Genomic DNA, 27624 nt, shown 5'->3' with positions numbered 1-27624 from the left:
GAACGAAAGAACAACTGATATGAAATAAAAAGAAATCAAAAACAACAACCTCAGAAAGAACAACAACTGATAGGAAATAATAGCAATCAATAATTAGCCATGTTTATGAATCAAAGACATAACCTGTATGTTTCACTGTGATTAAAATGCATCATATTCTCTCTGCTGTGTGGAATTTTTAAAATAGAAAACTAAAGGCACTAGAAATGACCGGAATCATTTCTGTGTTAAAACAAACAAACAAAAAACCCGTGTGTTTAAGTTGACCACGGGTTCTGATGGGATTAAATGATAGTAGTATCAGATGAAAGGAGCTGATAACATTTTAGCATTAAGCCTAAAATCAGTGTTCTTTAAACTCGTTGATCCTGATTATTTTTCACAAGCATTTACTTGATACTAAAACACTCCTTCAAACTATTTTCTGCTTGTTGCTTTGTGATTTTTTTCCACACTGGGGGAATATCTGCAGGCTCGGCGTTGTATGCTTGTAATATTTATGACATATGTATGAATGTAATATTTATCTAATCATTTTATATGTCAGAAAATGTGACTGAGACAATCATGTTTAAGAGTTACATAAACAGAATTAAAATGCTGGATTAGTCAGTGAAATGTAATGAAGTATAGTGTGTTTTCCAGATGTGGATAAATGTTGTGTTCGTTTAAATGGCATTGTGAATAGCCCTAAACTACTGCCAATCTGTTCTTTAAAGCATAATCATCATGTGAGAAACCAGCTAAGTGATCTACATACACACCCAGTAAGAAAGAAAGAAAGAACAACAACTGATATGAAATAAAAAAGAAAGCAAAAACAACAACGTCAGAAAGAACAACAACTGATTGGAAATAATCACAATCAATAATTAGTAACATTTATGAATCAAAGACATTCTAATTTGTATGTTTCACAGTGTTTAAAATGCATCATATTCTTTCTGCTGTGTGGAATTTTTAAACAGAAAACTAAAGGCATTAGAAATGACAGGAAACATTTCTGTGTTTTAAAAAAAAGTGTGTTTTTACACTGATTATTTTCGACAGGTGTTCACTTGATACTAAAACACTCCTTCAAACTATTTTCTGCTTGTTGCTTTGTGATTTTTTTCCACACTGGGGGAATATCTGCAGGCTTGGCATTGTATGCTTCTGCAAACTGACCATTAAAGTTTGCCATCACATATTTCCAGTAGTCTGAGGCCTCTATGCTGGGGTCTGCAGGGATGTGCCAGTCCGGAAAGATCTCCCTGTATTTCTTATAAGGATGGTACTTATATTGGGTCTCTAGGCATCTGAAACTTGTATCACTGTTCACAGCAGTGGAACAAATGTTAGTGACTAATATCTCTGATCGCACATATCTGTATTGACCAAGTCCTTTGGGTCTGTGTACAGAAGCAGAGTGGTGTGTATGAGCCTCTCCTCCTGCCTCACATGGTGCTTTGCAGAATGGACACAGTTTTCCACAGCCAAACACACGCTTGAACAGCTCATCTTGTGGTTTGATTTTGAGTGTTCTCAGTTTGCTCTGAATGTTTTCATTCTGCAACTTAGTCTTCAGCAATGCTTCCATTTCCTCCACAGCCTGCATGAGCCAGTGGGCAAATTGCTCCTGTTTGGCATTGCTCAAAGCCATAACTGCTTCCAAGGCATCGTTTGAAATGACAAGCTTTTTTCCAAGCTCTCTGCAAATGTTCTGAACGAATACCTTTATGCCTTTATTTTTATCTGTCTTGTGTTGTGCTTTTTTGATGGCTTCTTTTATCTCCATAATAGCTCCTTTGAGATGCTGCTCTTCCAGCTTAAAAAGTTTGTTTCCTCTGGAAAATTTGTCTGTAATTTGTTTTAATATCCAGTCTTTAACAAAGCGTTCATATGAACATATGTAGTCCAAATACTTCTGAAAATCACTCTCGGTCAGAAGTTGTCCTAAAAGCGTGTACTGGAAAAAGGCACGTGTGCTGAACTGAAATGCATTTTCCCCTTGCAGCATTGTGTCAATAATGTCTGGTCCCAGTGAGTTACAGATGAACGTCTCAACTGCAGGACTCAGGCAGAGTTTTGTGAATTCTTCAGCCTTCCTCTGGCACTGATCACGATTACTGAACAGATCTTTGAAATCAGCTCGGTACTTCTCTTTGAATTGCTCAAGGCATCGGCGTGGGTCGTTCTCTTCAATAAAACAGTCATGCATGGCCTGAAATTCTCTTGCAGAAATAGCACAAATGTGTGACTTAAGACAGAGTTCAAATTTGTCAGAAAATTTCAGTTTCTTGCCTGAGGTCAATTTTTCATCAATTATGTGTAGGATCTCCTGAATGTAAGTGTCATGATAATCTGATTTTCTCTCTTTTTTGTCATTAACTGACTGCTTACATGCATCAGTGGCATGGTCTGCCAAATCTTGAAGATCCTTTGTATGGTTCTGGAACAACCATCTTTCGAGAAAACTCTCAGGAGTAACAATGAATTTGTCATTGTCATATTTATGCAGATTCACTTTACTCAACTCTTTAGAGACTGAACTTCCCCTTTGTTTCATGTTTGTTCGTAATTGGCTAAAAACACGATCAGTTATTATTTGTCTCTGCAAGCCTTTAAATGACAGCTCTTCAAGTGTTTCCTGCCATATGTTTTCAAAGTGGTTGTTGAGCTCCTCTTCAGACATACTCAAAGAACCTCTGTTTTTCCGGAGCTCCTCCAGAAGGTTTAGCACTTTCTTTTCCATTTTGTCAGTATGGGTTTTCTTGATGTGGTCCAAATTATTTTTTCCTGTCCTAATCTCAATAACTGCCTCTACTTTATTCAGTACTGAGTTTTCTGTTTCCCTCCTGAGAGATTTTGCACTGTTTATAAAGTCTTCTTTGTACCTTTCCACGAGATGGACGTGACCCTCTGTTTGTTCAAAGTATTTGATGATGTTTTCCAAAAGAGTCTTTTCCCAGTTATCAAGCTCTGAGAAGGCTTCATGTTTCAAGGTCCTCAGGAAATCTTGCAGGTCTGTCTTGTCAGATTTTGATTTCATCATCTCAAAATTGGACACTCTGGTTTCAGCAGACATTAACCACTTGTACATGTGCTTTTTGAAAGACCATTCCCATTTATGGAATTCAGTGCAAAGCTTCATGTATGCATCAGCGACCAAGCTGTTCCTAAAGCTGAATATGAAATTTTCATATTTTACTGCATTCCATAAGCTTTTTGTCCACTCCAGAAATTCTGTAATGTTGTTGGTAGATATCTTCTTTTTTACAAGAATGTCTATCATGTTCTTTTTGAAGTCATAGACAGCCTCGGAGTACCCAGCATTCACTGGTGCCATTGGTGGGTTACCGTGCCACAGCCCAGGTATATACCAGTTACCAGTCTCTGGATCATACTCCATTATATCAGTAAACTTCTTGTAGTCTTCCTTATTTTCCATCTTGGCTGCTGCTTCAGTCATCTCATTCAGCTGCTCTAAAAGAAGCTTCCGGTCTCTCATGTTTTTGTCATGTGCTGAGACGTCAGCTACATTCTGATGCACGAATGCACACATGGGTTTTTTGCCCACTTCCTTCATCCTGAGGAATGCATGCACCACAATCTGCAGAATGTCCTTCATTTCTGTGGAGTTCTCCATGGCTATGTTGATGATGGTAATGTCACTCAGTCCAACAACAAGTGTGGCCAATTCATTGTCATGTTCATAGCTGTCATCGAGCTGTGCCAGTTCAGGCGACTTCAGTCCCTCAGTGTCAATGATCACTAAATGATCACAGTTAAGTATTTCTCTGAAGCTATCTGTGATTTTGATCAGCAACATGAAAGCTCCTCGTGTGCATCTTCCACTGCTGACTGCAAACTGAACCCCAAACATGGTGTTTAGGAGGGTAGACTTTCCTGTGCTCTGGACTCCTAATACTGTGACTACCATGATCTTATTCTTGGGTTGCGCTACAGTATTCAGCTCTGTCAGTACATCACTAATCCATCTTAAAGGTATATTTGAAGCATCTCCATCAACAAGTTCAAGAGGAAATCCGTCTAAAAGGAGCCTAGCACAGAGCCTGGGTAAGTGTAGCATTTGCTGTCGTGCTTGTATATTTTCTGGAAGGATGACAGCAGCTTCATACAGCTGACCCATTTCCCTCAAAAAGTGTTCAATTCCCAAAGCACTGTTTGAGATCTGTCTGTCAAGTAATGCAATCTCCTCCTTCTCAGATGATTGACATTTCTCCTTGTACAATTCTCTAAGGCCGGATAGATTTTTACGGGACAGATTGTCCAGATTCATTCGCATCCATTTCAGGAAGTAGGATCTCTCAAGAGGTGAACTTGACAGTGCAGTTATGAAACATGTCATGGCTTCTGACATTTCGTAGCTCCTTTGCTGCTTCCTGAGTTCCAGCTTCTGTTGTTTCAGTTCACTTTTATACATCTCAATGTTCTTGTCCCCAGCTTTACGAAGCCTACACTCCTCTTTCTCTAATTTGCCTAATTTCTTCCAGATCTCACCCTGCAAAGGGAGCTGTTCTCCCTTAAACTTTAGTGTGTCCTGTATCTTTCTCGAGATTGCCTCTGCATTTTCTTTTGCTTTTCTGCACTCCTTACTGTCTTCATCAATCCAAATTCCAAATTCATGTGCAACTTTGGTCATTTTCTCAAGTTGTACAGTCATAGGACTGTTTTTCACAACATCTCTCACTGCAGAACACAGATTCTTGACAAAATCTGCATCATTTTGTTTGGTCTTCAGAATGATGTTGTTTCTTTTCAAGTTCAATGCAGCAGCTGTTCTTTTCAGCAAATCCAGATTGAAGTCTTTGGTGTCTGCATTACCCACCAAAAACAATTGTGCTTTTACATGTGTATTGGTGAGTAGCTGATTGCTTGATTCAAAATTGTCAAAGAACACAAAAACTGCTGTAGAAATTTGACAAAGGAAAGAGTACTGAGTATCAAATGTACTTATGTCCCCTCTCAAGTTTGCAATAGCCACAGGTTCGGGGAAGATGTCTATGTTTTTACTTCCACAAGGTAGGTACCAGCTGATCTCCACCAAACCATTTGATATTTTTCTTGGGATGTCTCCACAGTCCATGTCATGGTGCACAAATGTATCATGATATTGCTGTGGATTACTGAGCAGCTTGTTCAAGATTTGAGATTTAGAAATGCTGCAATCTCCAAGTCTTACAAAGGACACTAAGGGTAAGTCAGCTAGAACAATCCTGTCTTCCACAAACCCTCTTGGATCAGACAAGGAGTGTGGTCTAAACTTCTTCACAATATCTCTTAAGGCCCAAAGCATGAGTGTGCTCTGCTGTGTGTCACAATTAGGAAGCAGTAAAGGCACAGAGAACTGGCACATAGACATTTTCAAGGCAATCTCTTGTTGAAGAAAACTGTCTGAGCAAAGGAAGAGTGCAGTTATGATGTCTAAAGGATTTACTTTCTCACCAGAGTCTTGGTTGAGGACAAGACTTTCCAGATCACTATACAGATCTAAACTCATATCTTCATCCTCATCAGCTGAAGGAGCACATTTGACACTTCTTGCAGTCACATTCACCATCATAATTTTCTTGAGGAAAAGCCATGGTAAATCTGAACGAGAACATGCTGGATCATCTGTCACTGTGCTCTTATGTATCCGTAGTACAGCACTCAGTGAGAGTTTATCAGTGAGGTGTTGATTCAGCCCCACATCCTGAAGAAAACTCTCGAGATTGGTTTCTATTCAACAAAAAAGAAAATTCACATCCCGATCAAAGGTTTGAAATAAAACCATTGGCCGTAAGGTTTGCATAAGACTTACAAAGTGTAGATAAATACTTACTAGTGATGGCAAATGAGGCAGCTTTCTTGCTTGTGCTGCCATTTTTAAGTACTGTTGCAATGTGGAAGGAGTATTTTTTTCCTGGAGACAGGTTATTGATAACAAGTGTGTTTGTTTCTGTTTCTTCTTCATGAACAGTTCTACCATTGTGGGAACACACCACATGGTACTTCTTCTCTGAGGAAGCAGGTGGTTGCCAGGTTAGAGTAACTGATGTACTACCAATATTCTTCACCTCAATGCTTTCAGGTGGGTTTGGAACTGTAATGAAAAGAAAGATGTCGTAATGGCATGGTAAGTTACACAGACATTATTCAGCATATGTCAGTCCAAAACATTAGACTTATTATTACTTGTATGTGCAGATACTTCAGCTCTTGAACTCTGGTTTCCATTTTCTGAAACTGCATGCAGTGAAAAAGTGTACTCGGTGCCTGGGCACAGGCCCAACACTTCAGCGTAATTCTGTGAAAGGGTCTGGATGCTTGAAGATGTGCTGCTGGTGCACCTCAGCTCAAATGTTGATATGCTGTCTCGGCATTTCCACCCAAGTCTAGCAAAATCAGTCCCAAGGGACTGCACTGAAATATCATATGGTGCAGGAACATCTGTGTAGAACAAGAATAATTCAACTCAGCAAACGTGATCAACTGCCATGTTTGTATTGGAAATTGATCTGCTGAAAATTTGATAACATTACTTTCTGAAGTGGCTGTCTCCTGTTCCACATCTGATTCTGCAGACTGTTTTTCAGGAAGATCTACTTGTAGCTCTTTGTCAAAGAATTCTCTGGCATCCTGAAATTGCTTGATTTGGGAATATTTGAACAAGGATATGAATAAGGATAACAGCTTGGTGTGTAAATCATAAAATCAGATTAGTAAAATGCTATGCTCAGCACTTACCTCTTCATCAGAAATGTCCATTATGAATAATATGAGAACAATCAGTCTTCACTGGCAAACTATACAAATCAAACACAATATTTTAAGTATTTAGACACAGGGAAGTCATTTTAGAGGCAGCAAAATTAAAAGTAGCAGATATAGCAAAGATTAAAATTGTTTCAAGTTATTTATTATGTCAGGAAAAAATGTTTAAAAATATGGTGGTATGTTCACAATCAAAATAATTTTATTCATTTTACACAGTTCATAACAGTTAATCATTACTCATGACATGAGGCATAGTGCAGGACTTGAAATACCCTGTGGTCAAATTGCTGAAGTTTTACACAATCACTAAAGAGGGACAAGTACTCGAGACTCCTCCCCCACTGCACATGCAAGAGCTCCAGCACAACATCTGCCCGTAGCACGCACTGTGTTCTCACCTTGTTTCTGAATATCGACCTTTTATGAGGGCATCTATGCCTGGAATCCTAAAACTGACTTTGGATTACTCTGTGTATTAGTTTTATATTGGTTATTAAGTGTATGTTTAATAAATAGTGCTTCTTTACATGGATCCTCCAATCTGCCTTGCTACACAATGTATGAGCTGTTATTTCATAAACTGAAGTCTATATACTATGTAGCTAAACTAAAGTTCAGAGCTCTGTAAGCCTACTTTTTATCAAATGTAAAGTTTGTGTGGGAACCATATGCCCACAGATAAGGGACTTCCTTCCATTGCAGTACTGTTACAGTAAATCAGGACCCAACCTGATACACAACACCAATAAAGTCTCAAAAGGACCTGTGAGGCATTGTTTGGCCCTCCAAGGACGAACCTTGCAATGGGACCACAAAGGGAAGAACATTTTTGAACATTTTTGTTTTCTTCCATAATCTACTGACAAGACTTCTCCCAAATTCCACATAAAATTATTGTCACTTCAAGCATTTAATTGAAAAAAATGACAACTGGTCAAAATAGCAACAAAAAAAGATGAAGTGTTTTCAGACCTTGAATAATGCATAGAAATCAAGATCATATTTAATTTTAAATAAACACAATCCTAATGTTTGAACTTGGTAAAAGCAGCTACGGTAAGTAATACTTGAAGCAGCTGATGGATGCTGGACGGTGCCTTGTTAATGGACACGCTCGCCTGTTAAGTAATGTCTAGTGATTGACAGAGTATAAAATGCTTAAAATTATACATTTATTTACTGCAGTACAGTTCACCACCAATACAAAACTCCCGCTCGCCCAGCATAGTGTGTCAAGTGAAGCGGTCAAAAAACCATGTGCACCTTCCCTCCAGCAACACTTGTCACCTGAGGCAAAGGTTCCCACCTATATTGTACAATCAATTATTCCAAGAGTGACCCCTACAGGATACACCTATGCAAAACACCATAATAAACACAAAACATAACAAAAATGGCTCTTACACACCGGCCCCTAACTGGGTTGAATAACATACCAACTCCCATTACATAACAAAGAACCATAAAAATAATACAGTGGTGAAAACAACCAACAAACGCATGAAATTAACCTCTTAACCATCAGCTCATGTAACAGACAAAGTTTTACTACGGGCCTGTCAATAACACTGGTCTTTGTTTGTAAATGCACTGAGTGCACCAGACCTTTCGTATCAGGGAAAGTTTACAAGACACTCCCCAGAGGCCAGGAGCCTTGTGTTGCCTTTGAGTGGTGCAGTGGTTAGCACAGTTACCTCACAGCAAGAAGGTTCCGGGTTCAAACCCAGTGGCCGGCGAGGGCCTTTCTGTGTGGAGTTTGCATGTTCTCCCCATGTCTGCGTGGGTTTCCTCCGAGTGCTCCGGTTTCCCCCACAATCCAAAGACATACAGTTAGGTTGATGTGGGGCGGCCTTGGGCTGAGGTGCCCTTGAACAAGGTACCTAACCCCTGACTGCTCCCCAGGCGCTCTGGTGTGGCTGCCCACTGCTCTGTGTGTGTTCACTGCTTCAGATGGGTTAAATGCAGAGGATGAATTTCACTGTGCTTGAAGTGTGCATGTGACAAATAAAAGTTTCTTCTTTATCCACCTGTTGTTCTTGATGAACTTTCCAACCCTCCTCCCTCTGGATGCATCATCAGCTGGATTCTCATTTGAGCCAATATATCGACACTGTGATGTTCTTGTGGCTTCCCCGATGGTGGAGACTCTGTTTGCTACAAACATATGAAAATGCTTGTCCTCATTCTTGATGTATTTGTGTACAGATGTACTGTCTGTCCAGAAAACTGGTCTTGCAACTGGAGCCTCAATTCTTTCTTCAACATCAGGGCAATATGGACATCAAGCACAGCAGCAGTCAGCTCCAAGTAGGAAATAGCGATGGCCTTTAAAAGGTGTTACTCTGGCCTTGCCCATCAAGAATACAACATGAATGTCATTGCCGCTACTCTGCATTCTAAGGTAGGTGACTGTGCCATATCCCAATTCACTTGCATCTGAAAAGTAATGAAGCTGAACATGTATGCAGGGTCCAAAGCCCATGGTTTGAGCAATGCCTTAAATCTTAAACTCAGAGTGCATCCAGTTCCACCAACCACCTTGTCCATCAATGCAAAATGTTCTGGGGCACAGTCTCATCCCACCCAAGGTTTCTCTGGCAAAGCCCCTGTAACTTGACCTTAGCAGGTAACAACACTAGTGCCAGAAACCCAAGTGGGTAATACACCGAACTGGACACTGACAGCATTCTCTCGTCTTGTGCTGCACCTCCACCTTGCATGTAAAGGAGTCTGTTTCAGCACACCACAACAACCCAAGAGCTCCTTCAACAGGCAGGCTGTCTCTATCCAGATCTAGCTCCTTCCATTCTTTGGCTCGATGCTCCTCAGCAAGGGTTTGCAAGACAGTGTGCTTGTTTCTAATCCATTTCGTTAGAGTGAAGCCTCTCCTCTGACAGAGAACAAAAAGGTCTTTGACTAAATGAGCAGCTGCCTCTTCAGATGCCATACTCTTAAGGCAATCATCCACAGAGAAATTTTCTTTGAGGGTTTGAATCACCTCATCTCTAAACTCAGACCAATTATCATCTGCAGTTTTCCTCAAAGCAAAGACAGCACAACTCGGAGAGGAGGCAGCACCAAACAGATGAAAAGTCATGCGAAACTCTGCCACCTCCTCGGTTCAATCCCCGTTCTGCCACCACAAAAAATGTAGAAAGTCTCTATCTTCTTCTGCCACCTTGACCTGATGGAACATTGCCTATATGGTCACCCATAACTGCTACTGGCTCCTGCCTGAACCTCAAGAGTACTCCAAGCAACGTGCTTGTGAGATTAGGGCCTTGCAAGAGAACTTGATTCAATGAAATTCCTTTGAATGCTGCACCACAGTCAAGCACCACCCACAGGGTCCTCTTCCTGGGATGACGTACACCATGATGAGGTATGTACCACACCTTACCACTGTTGCCTTTCAGCTGCTGAGTGGGCATTTGCTCTGCATACCCCTTGCTTATCATCTCAAAGAGAAATGCTGTGTATTCCTGGTAAATACTCTTAATGTAACTAGCTGACACTCTTGCGGTGCCATCTTAATCCCAAGATGGCGCCGCAAGAGTGGCAGCTAGTTACAGTAGCTCCGAGCGTGTTTGTGTTTTGGTATATTTTTGTACTTTTCTCTTGTTTCTTTCTGCACTAGTCTCAGTCGGAATTGTGCACCTCGGGATGTACTACTCGTGAGACTGTGCATTTGTATTTTTCTCTTTTTCTTTCTGGGGCTATTTAAATCAGCATCAGTGGACCCTTTCAGCCACAGCTCCATTGTCTACACTCGGGAGCAGCTGTTAGCACTGCGCAACACCAAGGTACTCCCCGTGGAAAGACCGGTGATCCCCGCGGAATTAAGGAGAAGGAGAAGGGGATGCAGAGCTGAAATGAAATGCCGGGAGAAGAAAAGACGGTATAAATCATGTATACCGTCTGTCATCATGGGAAACGTAAGATCTCTCCCTAATAAGATGGATGAGCTAACGGCGCTAACCAGGCTGCAGAGGGAGTACCGGGAGTGTAGCTGTGGCAGCGGGGGCGTGGCCAAGCAGCAGTCTGTGAATGGAGGATGGGGTCAGGGAAGATAAGTGGCTAAGTCATTACACCTGGTGTCAATTAACATATGTTTGTTTGTTGCAGGGATGGAGGATAAAAGGAGGGGGAGAGCAGAGAAGAGGCTCGCCCCCAGCCAGGACACGTGTGTGTGACTGTGTGAGTGAGAGAAGCTGAAAAGCTGATGATAGATAGCAAAATAAAGTGTCTGTGTGAACACGAACTCTTGCCTGCCGTGCTTCTGTGCTTCACCCACATCAGGGATTGCTACAGTGGTGCCGAAACCCGGGAGCACAGAAGGGAACCACCCCATGGAGTCCTCCCCGTTCGAAGAGCTCATCCTTGCCCTTGCTACTGCCCAGCAGAACCAGCATCAAGCGCTGATCACCCTCTGGAAGGAGCAGCAGCAGCGCTTCAAAGCCTTGATGCTGGCCCAGCAGGAAGCTCGTCAGGCGTTCCAGCACCTGCTCACGTCAGCAGGGCCGCCGGCCACCGCTGCCGCCACCCTCACGAAGATGGGACCGCAGGACGATCCGGAAGCATTCCTTGCTCTCTTTGAGCAAGCAGCCGAGGCATGGGGGTGGCCACTGGAGCAGCGCGCAGCGCGCCTCCTCCCGCTCCTGACTGGCAAGGCGCAGCTCGCAGCGCAGCAGCTCCCTGCTGACAGCCGGCTGGTTTATGCTGACCTCAAGAAAGCCGTTCTGCAGCGGCTCAGCCGCTCCCCGGAGCAACATCGTCAGCGCTTCCAGACGCTGGCACTGGAGGAGGTCGGCCGGCCGTTTGCATTCGGCCAACAACTCCGGGACGCCTGCCGGCGGTGGCTGAGGGCTGAAGACCGCGACGCCGATGAGATCATCGATCTGGTGGCACTGGAGCAGTTCATCTCTCAACTTCCGGAAGGAATGGTGGAACGGGTCCAGTGTCACCACCTGGCATCGCTGGAATGAGCCATCAAGCTGGTGGAGGAGCATCTGGAGGCGGCTCCAATGGCAGGCAGATGAGGCGTCTCCCCTCGCTTCTCTTTTCCCTCTCTCTCTCCTGTCTCTTGTCCCCCTCTCCACCCCATTCCCCTGCCACGAAGGCGGTGGCTGGCTCCTCCCCAGCCGGCCCGTCACACCCGTGGTGTCCTCCCATCTCCCTCTTCTGTGTCTGTGTTGTCTCCCCCTCAGGTGAGTGACACCCATAACACAGAAGGCAGAGGGAAAGCCTGGGCTGGTGTGCTGGCGCGGTGGGGAATCAGAGCATCTCCAGAGTCAGGGCTCCGCAAGGGAGGTGGGGGCTGTCATCCGGATCCCCGACGTGCCAGAAACCGCCCCCGATCAGGCCGAAACATATCGCATACCGGTGAGTATTCAAGGGGATACATATCACGCTTTGGTGGATTCCGGTTGTAATCAGACCTCAATTCACCAATGCCTGGTGCAAGGTGAGGCATTGGGGGGAGCACAAGCGGTGAAGGTGTTGTGTGTGCACGGGGATGTTCACCATTACCCTCTAGTGTCTGTCCATATTCTATTCCGGGGCCAAACGCATAGAATGAAGGCGGCGGTTAGTCCTCGTCTTACCCACTCGATCTTGGGTACTGATTGGCTGGGATTTAAAGAACTAATGGAGTATTTAACACATAGTGGGTCCTGCCCTAGTAGGTCACGGGAAGATCCTGGTGTGGCATTGGCTGGAGAAGCTGTCACAGAGTCGTCTACATCAACACCGTGTCAGAGTGAGGAGCACCCCGTTCCTCCTCCCTCTCTCGGGGATTCTCTTGGGGATTTCCTGTTAGAGCAGTTGCGAGATGAGACTCTGCGGCATGCATTTGACCAAGTGAGAGTAATCGATGGTCAAACTCTTCAGCCAAGCGCGGCACCAGCCTTCCCCTATTTTGCCATTATTAAAGATAGATTGTACCGAGTGATGCAGGACACTCAAACTAAGGAACAAGTAACCCAGTTGTTAATCCCAAAGAGCCACAGGGAACTCCTATTCCATGCAGCTCACTTTAATCCCATGGCTGGACACTTGGGGCGAGACAAAACACTAGCCCAAATAATGGCCTGGTTCTACTGGCCAGGGATTCGCGGGGATGTCCGTCGGTGGTGTGCAGCGTGCCATGAATGCCAATTAGTAAATCCCACGGCCACTCCAAAAGCGCTGTTGCGCCCTCTGCCTCTAATCGAGACCCCGTTTGAGTGAATTGGGATGGATCTCGTCGGGCCATTAGATCGGTCAGCATGGGGATATCACTTTATTTTAGTTCTAGTGGACTATGCAACGCGATATCCGTAAGCAGTGCCTCTCCACAATATCTCAGCACGCAGTATTGCGGAAGCGCTCTTCCGCTTTATCTCCCGGGTCAGGATTCAGAAAGAAATCCTGACAGACCAAGGCACCTCGTTTATGTCACACTGCGCGAGCTGTATGGGTTACTGGGGATTAAGTCTATCCACACCAGTGTACATCACACACAAACAGATGGATTAGAGCAATTCAACCAGACACTCAAAAACATAATCTGGAAATTCGTTAGTGAAGATGCACGTAATTGGGATAAGTGGCTCGAACCCCTGTTGTTCGCAGTATGAGAGGTCCCGCAAGCCTCCACAGGGTTTTCTCCCTTTGAATTATTATATGGGCGCAAGCCGCGTGGCATTCTGGATGTGCTGCGGGTAAATTGGGAGGAGGGACCTTCATCGAGTAAAAATTAAATTCAGTACGTTCTTGACCTGCGTGCAAAACTCCACACCCTCACGCACCTAACCCAGGAGAATTTGCGGCAGGCACAAGAACATCAAAGTCGGCTGTATGACAGGGGCACGCGCCTTTGAGTGTTCACGCCGGGAGACAAAGTGCTCGTATTATTGCCCACGTCGAGTTCTAAATTAGTCGCCAAGTGGCAAGGGCCCTTCGAGGTCACACGGCGAGTCGGGGACGTCGACTATGAGGTGAAGCGAAAGGATAGGGGTGGGGCACTGCAAGTCTACCACCTCAACCTTTTAAAACGCTGGAATGAGGGGGTCCCCGTGGCGTTGGTGTTGGTAGTCCCAGAGAAGGTGGAGCTGGGGCCGGAGGTAAAAAAGATAACATCTCAGACCACTCTGGTCCCTTGTGGAGACCACCTCTCACCGACCCAACTCATGGAGGTAGCCAAGGTGCAGAAGGAATTTTCCAACGTGTTCTCGCCCCTTCCGGGTCATACCCACCTCATAGAGCACCACATCAAAACGCCCCCAGGGTGGTAGTGCGTAGCCGCCCTTACCACTTGCCCGAACACAAGAAAGAGGTGGTTCGGGACGAACTCAAGGCCATGCTCGAAATGGGCATAATCAAGGAGTCCCACAGTGACTGGAGCAGCCCAGTGGTCCTGGTTCCCAAGACCAATGGGTTGGTCCGGTTCTGTGTGGACTATAGAAAGGTAAACGCGGTGTCTAAATTTGACGCTTACCCAATACCTCGCGTTGATGAGTTGCTTGATCGGTTAGGTGCTGCTCGCTTTTATTCGACACTGGATCTAACAAAGGGATATTGGCAGATCCCCTTGACTCCTCTATCCCGAGAGAAAACGGCCTTTTCCAGACCATTTGGTTTACATCAATTTGTCACGCTCCCTTTTGGGTTGTTTGGGGCACCCGCTACATTCCAGCAGCTTATGGACAGGGTCCTCTGCCCTCATGCTGCCTATGCGGCTGCCTATCTAGATGACATTATTATCTACAGTTATGATTGGCCGTGGCACTTGGAACACCTGAGGGCCGTTCTAAAGTCGCTGAGGCGGGCGGGCCTCACAGCTAACCCAAAAAAGTGTGCAATTGGGCGGGTGGAAGTACGGTATCTGGGGTTCCACTTGGGTCATGGGCAGGTGCATCCCCAAATTAACAAGACTGCAGTGATTGCGGCCTGCCCGAGGCCCAAGACCAAAAAGGAGGTGAGGCAGTTCCTGGGGCTGGCTGGCTATTATCGTAGGTTTCTACCTAACTATTCGGACGTCACCAGCCCGCTAACCAACCTCACTAAAATGGGGGCTCCAGATCCAGTCCAGTGGACAGAGCAGTGCCAACAGGCCTTCTCTGAGGTAAAAGCTGCACTGTGTGGGGGGCCACTTTTACACTCCCCTGACTTCTCCCCCCCCTTTATTTTGCAGACTGATGCATCGGACAGAGGGCTGGGGGCCGTTTTGTCCCAGGAGGTGGACGGTGAGGAGCGCCCCGTGCTGTACATCAGCTGAAAGCTATCGATGCGCGAAAGCAAGTACAGCACAATTGAAAAGGAGTGTCTGGCCATCAAGTGGGCAGTCCTCGCCCTCCGATACTACCTGCTGGGGTGCCCTTTCACTCTCTGTTCGGACCACGCACCCCTCCAGTGGCTCCACCACATGAAGGATGCCAATGTGCGGATCACTCATTGGTATCTCGCTCTCCAGCCATTTAAGTTTGAGGTGATCCACAGGCCGGGGGCACAGATGGGGGTGGCGGACTTCCTGTCCCGTCGGGGGGGGGGGGGGGGGGGGGGGGAGTTGGCTTCAGGCCGGATGGCTCCCCGGCCTGAGTCGGGCGGTGGGGGTATGTGGCAGCGGGGGCGTGGCCAAGCAGCAGTCTGTGAATGGAGGGCGGGGTCAGGGAAGGTAAGTGGCTAAGTCATTACACCTTGTGTCAATTAACGTGGGTATGTTTGTTTGTTGCAGGGATGGAGGATAAAAGGAGGGGGAGAGCAGAGAAGAGGCTCGCCCCCGGCCAGGACACGTGTGTGAGACTGTGTGAGTGAGAGAAGCTGAAAAGCTGATGATAGATAGCAAAATAAAGTGTCTGTGTGAACATGAACTCCCGCCTGCCATGCTTCTATGCTCCACCCACATCAGGGATTGCTACAGTAGCCTTATGTGCTTCACAGAGACTTGGCTGAATGAACTCTCACCGGACTCACACATCACTCTGGACGGATTTCAACTCGTGAGAGCGGACAGGAAAGCGAAGGAGAGTGGTAAGAGGAAAGGATGGGGTATAGCGATGTTTGTGAATGACAGATGGTGTAACCTGGGGCACATCAGGGTAAAGGAGCAGTATTGCAGTAAAAACATTGAACTGCTAGCGGTTAGCATTCGGCCATATTACCTCCCGAGGGAATTCTCGCATGTTATCGCAATAACTGTGTACGTCCCCCCTGCGGCCGATGCTGCTGCAGCCTGTGAGCTCTTACACACTACAGTGTCAAAGCTTCAGACATCGCACCCCCAGTCCCTGCTACTAATCTCCGGTGACTTCAATCATGCTTCCCTGTCTTCCACTCTCCCAACCTTCACTCAGTATGTGAAATGCCACACCAGAGACAAGAGAACTTTGGATTTAATGTATGTGAACACCAAGGACGCATATAGTTCATCACCCCTCCCCCCGCTGGGCCATTCTGACCACAGTCTGGTTCACTTGTCCCCTACATACATACCTATGGTGAACAACCACCCACCAAGAGGTATGTAAGGAGCTGGTCTGAGGAGACCAGTATGACACTGAGGGACTGCTTTGACACCACGGACTGGGATGTGTTGTGTGAACCTCACGGCAATGACATTGATAGCCTGACAACCTGCATCACGGATTACATTAATTTCTGTGTTGAAAACACTGTGCCAGTCAGGAAGGTATGGTGTTTTCCCAACAATAAACCCTGGGTGACCTCTGAACTAAAAGCCCTATTAAACGAGAAGAGGGTTTTTAAATCTGGCAACAAGGAGGAGATGAGGAGAGTGCAGAGGGAGCTGAAGAGGGGGATAAGGAGAGGCAAGGACAGCTACAGGAGGAAGCTGGAGGAGCACCTCAAGGGGAGCAACACCGGAGAGGTATGAAGAGGCCTGAAAACCATCTCTGGCCACACAAAGGACAGTGGGAGGGGCCCTGTATCTGGGGGCCAAGACTGGGCAAATGAGTTGAATCTCTTTTTCAACAGATTTGACTGTGCCACCCCACCCTCCCCCACTCACCATAGTCCTGACCGGTCTGTGATATCACTCCACCCCCCCATAATACCTTTGACACCAACAGCTCCCTCCTCACACCACATCACCCCCCTCCGATCCCTGTCAGACCAATCCACACACTCCACCCCCGACCTCACTCTACAGGACTCACACCTCAGCTACACCCCTCGCCTCTCCATAACAGCTGATCAGGTGTTGAAGGAGCTGAGGAGGATCAAGACAAGGAAAGCTGCTGGCCCTGATGGTATCAACTCCTGACTGCTTAAGGACTGTGCAGATCAGCTCTGTGGGATTCTTCTGTACATTTTCAACCTGAGCCTCAGTCTGGAGAAAGTTCCGCTTCTGTGGAAAACATCATGTGTGGTTCCAGTTCCCAAGACAGCGCACCCCAGGGAGCTCAATCACTTTCGGCCAGTAGCTTTAACGCCTCACCTAATGAAGATCATGGAGAGGATTGTTCTCTCCCACCTCCGACACCTGGTGAACAGCGAGATGGACCCCCTCCAGTTCGCATATTGACCTGGCATTGGTGTGGATGACGCAGTCATTTACCTGCTACACCGGTCACTTTTGCACCTGGAGGGCACTGGAAAATTTCAGTTTTTCAGTTTTATTTGTTATCTGTTTGACATTTTCTTGCTACTGTAACACGTGAATTTCCCCGATGTGGGATGAATAAAGTGAATCTAATCTAATCTAATTTAATTTAAAACTGCTCATCTCTCAGAAACCTCCTTTTCAGTCTAAGTATCCTCTGTCACAGAGAAGCTGTTGGGCAGACACACATTTTCCCTTTTAAATGGCAATTTGAGGCTGTAATGATTGTCCTCAAGTTTAGCAGAACCGTCCAAAATTTCCAAGAATCTGATGTCTTCCCTTGACAGACCTTGCTCCTCTGTAGCCTGCTCATTGAAATTGTGGTTATACTGCTTATACAGCAATTCCTCCAATCTGCACACAGAAATCCTGTTTACCACTGCAGAACAGTCCTCAGCCACAAAGCTGTTTGTCTGCAAAGGACCATTGATGACCCAACCCAACACTGTTCTTATAGCATAAGGGCTATCCCCATGGCTATTTAGGACTTCCCAAGGCTCCAACATCTTGGGAGCATTGTTCCCAATCAACAGATCGATGTTAGCTCTTATGCTGGGAACTTTAAAGGAACAGTCCACCGTACTTCCATAATGAAATATGCTCTTATCTGAATTGAGACGGGCTGCTCCTTACCTCTCCGAGCTTTGCGCGACCTCCCAGTCAGTCAGACGTGCTGTCACTCCTGTTAGCAATGTAGCTAGGCTCAGCATGGCCAATGGTATTTTTTGGGGCTGTAGTTAGATGCGACCAAACTCTTCCGCGTTTTTCCTGTTTACATAGGTTTATATGACCAGTGATATGAAACAAGTTCAGTTACACAAATTGAAACGTAGCGATTTTCTATGCTATGGAAAGTCCGCACTATAATGACAGGCATACTAACACCTTCTGCGCGCTTCGACAGAGCATTGATATGGAGCTCAGTATCAATGCGCTGTCAAAGCGCGCAGAAGGTGTTAGTGCATTATAGTGCGGACTTTCCATAGCATAGAAAATCGCTACGTTTCAATTTGTGTAACTGAACTTGTTTCATATCACTGGTCATATAAACCTATATAAACAGGAAAAATGCGGAAGAGTTTGGTCGCATCTAACTACAGCCCCAAAAAATACCATTGGCCATGCTGAGCCTAGCTACATTGCTAACAGGAGTGACAGCGCGTCTGACTGACTGGGAGGTCGCGCAAAGCTCGGAGAGGTACGGAGCAGCTCGTCTCAATTCAGATAACAGCATATTTCATTATGGAAGTACGGTGGACTGTTCCTTGAATCTTTGACAGGTAGGGCCACTTTGCCAAGTCATCTTTAGACAGAAGGTTTGTCAGTACTTACAAGCATCTGTTTCTGTATGAGTGTTTCTGGGAGCTGATAGATGATGTTGCCATCAATTGCAGAAACTTCTAAGCCTGAGAGTACATGTGCTGGCATGACTCTTTCCTGCCCCATGGTTTGTAACAGAAACGGAGTTCTTCTACCAGCAAGATGGAGTTGCTGCAGAAGACTCTCAGAACAAAAAGTCGCAGAACTGCCAGGATCCAAGAATGCATATGTTTGGATTATCTGGTCTCCTTTACTGAACTTAACTTGTACTGGCAAGATGGATAGCAGACAGAGCTCCTTTCCAGCCCCTGTATGACCACAAGTTTCAGTGGATCCTGAGAATTTGCATGCCCCGGCGGTGTCTAAGCTAGCTGTTTGTCTGTCAACATGAAGCACAGTAGGATGGCGTCGACCAACCACTTGCCACAATTATGACTCATGTGCCCAGCACTTAAGCAACCAAAGCAAAGCTCTTTCTCCTTTAGAAAGTTCATCTTTTCTCTATGCTTCTTCCTCTTAAACTGTTGAGTGTTCCAACAAATGCTGCTTAACACAACAAACACAAGGTGACAAATCTTTATGCCCAGAGTCCAAATGTGCAATAATGGTGGCAATGATGTTTCCTTTAACTTTGCCTTCTGCATGTGGCTTTGAACGATTAGCAGCCCTTACGCTAATTGACAAGTCCTTAATATCACCAAACAAGGGATCCATTAGGATACTAACTTGTCATTCAGTAAAGGCAACAAGATCCTTGAACAAAGCTCTGCATTCAGAAGTTTCCAGGATGTTATGTGCAACAGTTCTCTGCCACTCTCTGAGCTTGAAAATCAGTTTAGATATAATGGCTCTCATATTGCTTGGCATATCTAACTCCTGTAAGTATTGTAGTTCCTCCATAGCATTGCAACATCCACATAGAAAGAGAGAATAGGACCGCAGAACAATGACATCTTCACTCTTTATTGGAGGCCAAAACAAAGCTCTTTCCATATAAGCAGTAGCAATCTTATACCTATTACCAAAATGTTCCTGCAACAGCTGTTTTGCCCTTGCATAGCCAAAGTCAGGAGTCATGTGCAAGCAGCTATGGACCAGCTCTCTTGGCTGTCCCCTAGAGAACTGTTCAAGGTAGTACAAGCAATCGCCATGAGCATCCTTTTCCTCTACTCCTTTCTCAAATGCTCTGATGAATGATGTACTGCAAAGGATCTCCATCAAACAAAGGAATATCTCTCTCTGGCAAAGATGAAATGCATTGTTGCTGAACAAGAGCTGCTGTAATTTCAATTTGTCTTTGCATTATAGTGAAAATGTCACCAGACTGACTTGCATTCCCTGGCTGAGAAGGCCTAATGGATGCAAAAGGTTCATGAAGCTGAACAGATAGATCGCCTAGCGGTGCATGAGTGAAACTCCGCCTTCTTGAGTCCATCCATTTCTCTTCAGGCTGCTGTGTATCTCCTTGATGCAACATGGAGGGTGGTAAAGGGTTACTTGCTGGCAGTATCCACTCCTTGCTTTGCTGTGGTTTCCTATGAACAACAGGATCACACTCTTCTGCCACTGGATTTAATGCGCTAGTAGTTGGTTTTCCCAGTTCTTTTTCCAAGTAAGAATTCATAGCATTAGAGATTTTAAAAACACTGCAACTTTCAGAGGCCTGAAAGACTGCAAGTTTAGCAGTGGATTCTGCTAGCATTGCTTCCAGCTCCAATTGCTCCTTTTTCCTCTTGATCAGCTGTTCTTGCTCCTCCAAAGCATACTTTTCCTTTAACACTGCCATTCAAGCAGGCAATGCAGCTTTATTGGCCTCAGCTATGATTCTAGCAGAAGAAGTACTACTACATGTACTCTTTTTAGCTGAATGTCTGCTACCAACATTTGAAATGCTGTCCTCTGGGTTAATACGATCAACTTTATCATTAGTGGCCTCATTTAAAATCCTTTCATTAGTAAACTCAGTTAGAATTCTCTCATTAATAACCTCATTTGCAATTTTTTCATTATGTTCAGCATATGATATCCATGTTTTCACTTCAACAATAAAATCATTATTCACAATCATTTTTGCTTTAAACCAGATGTAACCGGCAGGCGAAGTCAGTCTTCCCCATCATTTCTGGTGTGGCAGCTGCAGGAGTTACCACGTTAATATTAGACGGGAGTATAAAGGCAGGTACCAGAGTGTTGACAGGAGAGAGAAAGAACAGGGATGATGGCTGAGATGAGTGGAGGAAGTGTCGTGGAGGTGGTTGGTGACAACTGGACTGGGAATGGTCAGGAGTTTGCAAAGGGAAGTGATGTTTCAGGAAGCAAGTGTGAGGAAATGGAAGAAAGTGGGAGTTATGAACCATGGATGATATCTAAGGGTAAAAAGGAGAAAACAAATAACAGTAACGAGTATGCCTAATGTTGCGGAAAGGAGTCGAGTGGAGTACAAAGTGTTTGTAAGATTGAGTAATGAGGGATCTACATTTGATGAGTGGGGTCCAATAAAACTAACCAAAGCACTACATAGGGAGTTTGGTGAGGTAAGAAGCGCTAAAAAATTAAGAAATGGTTGTCTACTGATTACATGTAAGGATGAAGAGCAGCAAAGAAATGCAATCAAAGTTAATAAAATAAATGGTAACAAAGTCAAGTGTTCGGTGGTGTTTGACAAGAATCTTGTAAGGGGTGTAATCTCAGGGATCCCGTTAAGGGAATCAGTGGATGATGTCAAAGAAAGTATAACTAATGCCAAGGTAAAGGAAGCAAAGCAGCTGAAAACCAGACGAGGTAGAATTATAACCAATAGCCTTTCAATTGTGCTAACATTTGAAGAAAATAAACTTCCTGAGAGGGTATTCATAGGATACATTTATGAAGTCAAGATGTATATCCCACCACCACTAAGATGCTTTAAGTGCAAAAGTTTGGACATATAGCTGCAGTATGTAAGGGGAAACAAAGGTGTAGTAAGTGCAGTGGAGAGCATGAATATGGGCAGTGCGATAAGGACGCAAAGTTAAAATGTAGTAATTGTGGGGGGGAACACAGCTCTGCCTACAGAGGATGTAAAGTGAGCAAGAGAATGCAAGAGGTACAGCGGCTCAAAGTAACTCAAGGGTTATCATATGCAGAAGCAACAAAGACTGTTAAAAGGGTAGTAGCAGGTCCAGCCCCAGTTGTGAAAGAGGGGAGACCGTGTGTAAAGTGTGAGAAAATTAAAGAGGAAACACTGATTGTGTCTAAAAGTAATTTTATGTTGTTCATGGCTGAGGTCATCAATTGTTCAGACTACAAGCCGAACAGAGAAAATTAAAATTATAGTCAAATCTGCTGAGAAATTCTTGGGTGTAAAAGAACTGCTGTGGGAATCAGTCAGGGATACTTTAAATGAAGAGGTACAACAACAGTCTCAAGTATGGGTTGGCTCAGGATAATGGTCTTGTTTATATTGTAATGGAATGCGAGGACCTTAATAGTGAACAGGCAGGAATTTTAAAAAATTGTAGATAATTTATGTATAAAACCTAATGTTATATGTATACAGGAAACTTGGTTGATCCCCAAACTGGATTTTATTATTAAAGGATATACTTTAATAAGGAGTGATAGACAATCTGGAAAAGGTGGGGGAGTCATAACATTCAGTGGCAGCGGGGGCGTGGTCAAGCGTCGGTCTGTGAACAGAGGGCAGAGTCAGGGAAGGTAAGTGGCAGAATCACTACACCTGATGTGAGTTAACCTGTGTTTGTGTGTCTTCCCCAGTGACCACGCCCTATAAAAAGGAGAGAGAGAGCAGAGGAAGGGAGCTCTCTCCCCAACCAGACGACTTGTGTGTGTGTGTGCGTGTGGCTGGGAGAGTGAACATTAGTCACTGAAAAGTGCAAAATAAAGAGTTTTGGAACTCAGTTCTGGCTTGCCGTACTTCTGTGCTCCACCCACCCGCTCTCATTCCTACAGTGGTGCCGAAACCCGGAACCGGAGCACAGAGGAGAACAGCCCCATGGAGTCCTCCCCCTTCAAGGACCTCATCCATGCCCTTGCCATGGCCCAACAGAGCCAGCACCAGGCGCTGGTCGCCCTCCGGAAGGAGCAGGAGCAAAGGTTCGAGGCCCTGGTGCTGGCGCAGCAGGAAGATCGTCAGGCGTTCCGGCATCTCCCCGCGTTGGCGGGGTCCACCACCTCCACCACCGCGGGCCCTCCCCACCTCACCTTAACAAAGATGGGCCCGCACGACGACCCTGAGGCCTTCCTCGCACTCTGAGCAGGCAGCAGAGGCCTGGGGCTGGCCGGTGGAACAGCATGCGGCGCGCCTCCTCCCCCTGCTCACGGGCGAGGCGCAGCTGGCCGCGCTACAGCTCCCCGCCGACAGCCGGCTGGTCTACACAGACCTCCGCCGGGCCGTCCTCCAGCGTGTGGGGCGCACCCCAGAGCAACAATGACAGCACTTCCGCGCTCTGCGCTTAGAGGAGGTTGGCTGGCCGTTTGTGTTTGGCCAGCAACTCCGGGACGCCTGCCGGCGGTGGCTGAGGGCTGACAACCGCAACGCCAAGGGAATCATCGATCTGGTGGTACTGGAACAGTTTATCGCCCGACTTCCCGAAGGAACCGCAGAGTGGGTCCAGTGCCATCGCCCGGCATCACTGGATCAGGCCATCGAGCTGGCTGAGGACCATTTGGCAGCTGTTCCGACAGCAGGACAGTATGTCTCCTCTTCTCTTCTCCCCTCTCCTCTCTCTCTCTCTCTCTCCCCTTCTGTTCCTCATCTTCGCCCCATTCCCCCACCGCAGAGCCGGGGGCCGGCTCCACCCCAGCCGGCCCACCGCACCCGCAGTGCCCTCCCATTTCCCACTTCCGTGTCTGTCTCTCCCCCCCCTCAGGTGAATGAGTTCCAGAACGCCGGTGCAGAGAGAGAGCCCGGGCCGGTTTGCTGGCGCTGCAGGGAGCCGGGGCACCTCCAGCATCAATTCTCGGCAATGGAGGTGGGCGCGGTGGTCCGGATCCCCGACGCGCCCGGGACCATCCTCGATCGGGCCGGAGCGTATCGCATACCGGTGAGCATCCAAGGGGATACGTATCAGGTTTTGGTGGTCTCCGGCTGTAATCAGACCTCAATCCACCAAAGCCTGGTGCAAGACGAGGCATTGGGGAGAGCACAATTGGTGAAGGTGTTGTGTGTGCACGGGGATGTTCACAACTACCCTTTAGTGTCGGTCCACATTCTATTTCGAGGGGAGAAATTGAGTGTAAAGGTGGTGGTTAATCCTCGTCTTACCCACTCAATAATTTTGGGGACTGATTGGCCAGGATTTCGGGAATTAATGACTCATTTAGTGAAGAGTGGGGCCTGCCATAGTTCAGCAGGGGGAGGTCCCGGTGTGGCATTGGCGGGAGCAGCTGTCACAGAGCTGTCTACGTCATCTCTGCGTCAGAGTGAGGAGCAGCAGGCTCCTCCTCCCTCTCTCGGGGAATCCCTCGCGGATTTCCCGTTAGAGCAGTCGCGAGATGAGACTCTGCGGCATGCATTTGACCAAGTGAGAGTAATCGATGGTCAAATGCTCCAGGCAAATGCCACCCCGTCCTTCCCCTATTTTTCCATTTTGAAGGATGGATTATTCTGAGTGACACAGGACACTCAGACTAAAGAGCCGATAACACAGCTTTTGATCCCAAAGAGCCGCTGGGAATTGGTATTCCAGGTGGCTCACTTTAATCCCATGGCTGGACACTTGGGGCAGGATAAGACACTAGCCCGAATAATGGCCCGGTTCTATTGGCCAGGGATTCGCGGCGATGTCCGTAAGTGGTGTACAGCAAACCGCAAATGCCAGTTAGTAAACCCAGCGGCCATTCCAAAAGCGCCTTTGCGCCCTCTGCCATTAATCGAGACCCCGTTCGAAAGAATTGGGATGGATCTTGTCAGGCCATTAGAGCGGTCAACACGAGGATATCGCTTTATTTTAGTTCTGGTGGACTATGCAACGCGATATCTGGAAGCAGTGCCGCTTCGCAATATCTCAGCACATAGTATTGTGGAAGCACTCTTCCATGTCATCTCCCGAGTTGGAATCCCCAAAGAGATTCTGACTGATCAAGGCACTACATTTATGTCACGCACATTGCGCGAACTGTATGGGTTACTAGGAATTAAGCCGATCCACACTAGCGTTTATCACCCACAAACGGACGGCTTAGTCGAACGGTTTAATCGCACCCTCAAAACCATAATTAAAAAATTTGTAAGCAGATGCACGTAACTGGGATAAATGACTCGAGGCCCTGCTATTCGCAGTGCGAGAGGTCCCACAAGCCTCCACGGGGTTCTCCCAGTTCGAATTATTATATGGGCGTATGCCACGTGGCATCCTAGATGTGCTGCAGGAAAATTGGGAGGAGGGGGTATGTGGCAACGGGGGCGTGGTCAAGCATCGGTCTGTGAACGGAGGGCAGAGTCAGGGAAGGTAAGTGGCAGAATCACTACACCTGATGTTAGTTAACCTATGTTTGTGTGTCTTCCCCAGTGACCACGCCCTATAAAAGGAGAGAGAGCAGAGGAAGGGAGCTCTCTCCCCGACCAGACGACTTATGTGTGTGCGTGCGTCTGTGGCTGGGAGAGTGAACATTAGTCACTGAAAAGTGCAAAATAAAGAGTTTTTGGAACTCAGTTCTGGCCTGCCGTACTTCTGTGCTCCACCCACCCGCTCTCATTCCTACACATTCATACAAAAAGCTATTCAATATAGGGAAATTAAGAGGGAAAGATCTAGAATACACTATAATAGAGGTCTGGTCAAATGAAGGCAATATAGAAATAATAACTTTCTATAATCCATGTCGGCAATTAGAATTAAGTCAATTGGCAGAAATTTGGAAAGATACAAAGGGGAGAGTGGTATGGTGTGGTGACTTTAATGCACATAGTACATTATGGGGGGATAAGAATGATGTTAATGGGGATGTGATTTTAGAATTTATGGATGAGGAAGAATTAGTTTGTTTGAATGATGGGTCAAGTACTAGATTGGATGTTGTTGGGGCACAGAGTCAGTAATAGACCTGACATTAGCTACAATATCATTAGCAGATAAGTGTGAGTGGGAGGTATTGAATGATAATGCTATAGGTAGTGGTCACTTCCCTATTAAAATTCAAGTGGGTATGGAAGTTGCATTTGAATATGAAGTTAAAAATGAGAGATGGATTTTAGAGAAAGCGGATTGGGACAAATTTAGAGAGATCAGTGATGAAATGCTGTCAGTAATAGATATAAATAAAGATATTGAAAGCTTATGCAAAGATATTAGTGTCAGCATAATTAGTGCAGCAAGTTTAGCCATTCCTAAGTCTAAACCTAAGCATTTAAGTAAGATAGTTCCATGGTGGTCTAATGAATGCAAAAAAGCAATAAAAGATAGGAATAAAGCATTTTGAGTTTTGAAAAGAATGCACAATTTCCAAAATTTTATTGAATTTAAGAAATCTCAAGCGGTCGTAAGGAAAACCATAAGGGAGGCTAAGAATGGTTACTGGAGAAAGTTTTGTGACTCTATAGGAAGAACTACTCCAGTGGAGAGAGTCTGGGGCATGATAAAGAAAATGAAAGGAAGTGGGAAAGAATATGGTTATCCTGTGTTGACTGACGGTCAAAATACAGTCATTAGTAGTATTGATAAAGCAGAGATAATGGCAAAGACATTAAGTAAGGTACACAGCACTGAAAATCTTAGCCATCAGGAAGAGAGAGCAAGAACAGAAACAGTTAAAAATTATCAGCATGACTTTGAGAGTGAAGAGGTGATAGGTGAGGTGTTGAATGAACTACTCACAATCACTGAACTTAATAATGCACTATTAAAGTTATGTAAGTCTTCTCCGGGGGGGGATGGGATTTGTTATTCTATGTTAGAGAACCTAACTGATAAAGGAAAGGACGTTCTATTGGGTCTTTACAATAGGGTCTGAACAGAGGGAATAATACCAAAAGTATAGAAAGAATCTATAATTATCCCTATTAAAAAGCCTGGGAAAGACCCAAAGATCCCTAGCAACTACAGACCAATAGCACGAACATCTCAGATGGGGAAAACAATGGAAAGAATAATAAATGACAGGCTAATATAGACTAAAGGATTGATACAAAATTATCAGAGTGGTTTTAGAAGAGGCAGAGGCACCATGGATCCTTTAGTATATTTAGAGGATACCATAAGAAGAGCCCATGTGAATAAGGAATCGGTTGTGGCTGTCTTTTTTGATATTGAGAAGGCGTATGACATGATGTGGAAGGAGGGCCTTTTGATTAAGTTAAATCATATGGGAGTCAAGGGAAGAGTATCATAAATGGGTCAAATATTCGTCGAGATTTCTAACATTATCAAATACACAAGTGGCAGCATTAGTTCAGTTCTACTGGAAGGGCTCAGTAATTTAAATTTATCAGGACAGAAAATAAATGCTGTTTACTTCTGCTGTTCCAATTCACCTGATGTTGCAATATCTCTGAATGTCTTTCAGGCTTCGGTGTGAATCTTAAAATGTTCTTTCAAAGTTTATTATATCTTCTCTAAAAGGTATTTAAGCAATCAGCCTTTTTAGATATACATGTAAAATTGTATTCTCCTTATTTGATAATAAACCATATATTTAAGCGTGAGGCTCTACTTACTCGTCTGGAGAAAGTGGGTGGAGTTTTGTTCGGTCCTTTGGAAGTCATTTCAAAGAGTCACCGCCTGCCTTCAGGGCTCCCCTTTATAAAGATGTTCCAGAAGGACTAAACCATTTTATTTAGTTTATTATTCATTCATATCGATTTCCCTATCCAGTATTATTAAGTGCAGCTCGTTCCTCCTTGACATCCTTTGGGGTTTATTAGTCTGTGTCCTGTTTTGTGTGTGAAGGATTTCCTGTCCAATATAACATGTGAAATAAAATAAAGTGGGTCTTGGTGATGG

General features: G+C 45.4%; 1 protein-coding gene across 1 annotated transcript; it reads right to left on the bottom strand.

Moving 5' to 3' along the window:
* LOC132889627 (interferon-induced very large GTPase 1-like) lies at window positions 1-27384 on the bottom strand. The gene is made up of 6 exons (XM_060926365.1): window positions 27339-27384; window positions 6733-6791; window positions 6528-6633; window positions 6181-6435; window positions 5828-6088; window positions 1-5724 (listed from the first exon to the last, which is right to left on the bottom strand). The coding sequence occupies exons 2-6, from the start codon at window positions 6751-6753 to the stop codon at window positions 1055-1057; spliced, it is 5313 nt and encodes a 1770-aa protein (XP_060782348.1). The 5' UTR covers window positions 6754-6791; window positions 27339-27384; the 3' UTR covers window positions 1-1054.
* Window positions 27385-27624: the final 240 nt, after the last annotated feature.

Source organism: Neoarius graeffei, chromosome 1, assembly GCF_027579695.1.
Source record: "Neoarius graeffei isolate fNeoGra1 chromosome 1, fNeoGra1.pri, whole genome shotgun sequence".
In the NCBI taxonomy this organism is placed as follows: Eukaryota; Metazoa; Chordata; class Actinopteri; order Siluriformes; family Ariidae; genus Neoarius; species Neoarius graeffei.
Note: the sequence above shows the minus strand (reverse complement) of the source record. Positions and strands in the feature narration are given on the sequence as shown.

Bases quoted from the DNA above. Each gene is read 5' to 3' on its own strand.
- LOC132889627 (XM_060926365.1), bottom strand. From the start codon at position 6,753: ATGGACATTTCTGATGAAGAG. The intron at 6,089-6,180 runs GTAATAATAAGT...TTTTCATTACAG, and splicing joins TGAAGTATCTGCACATACAA to TTCCAAACCCACCTGAAAGC. The intron at 5,725-5,827 runs GTAAGTATTTAT...TTTGTTGAATAG, and splicing joins TGCCTCATTTGCCATCACTA to AAACCAATCTCGAGAGTTTT.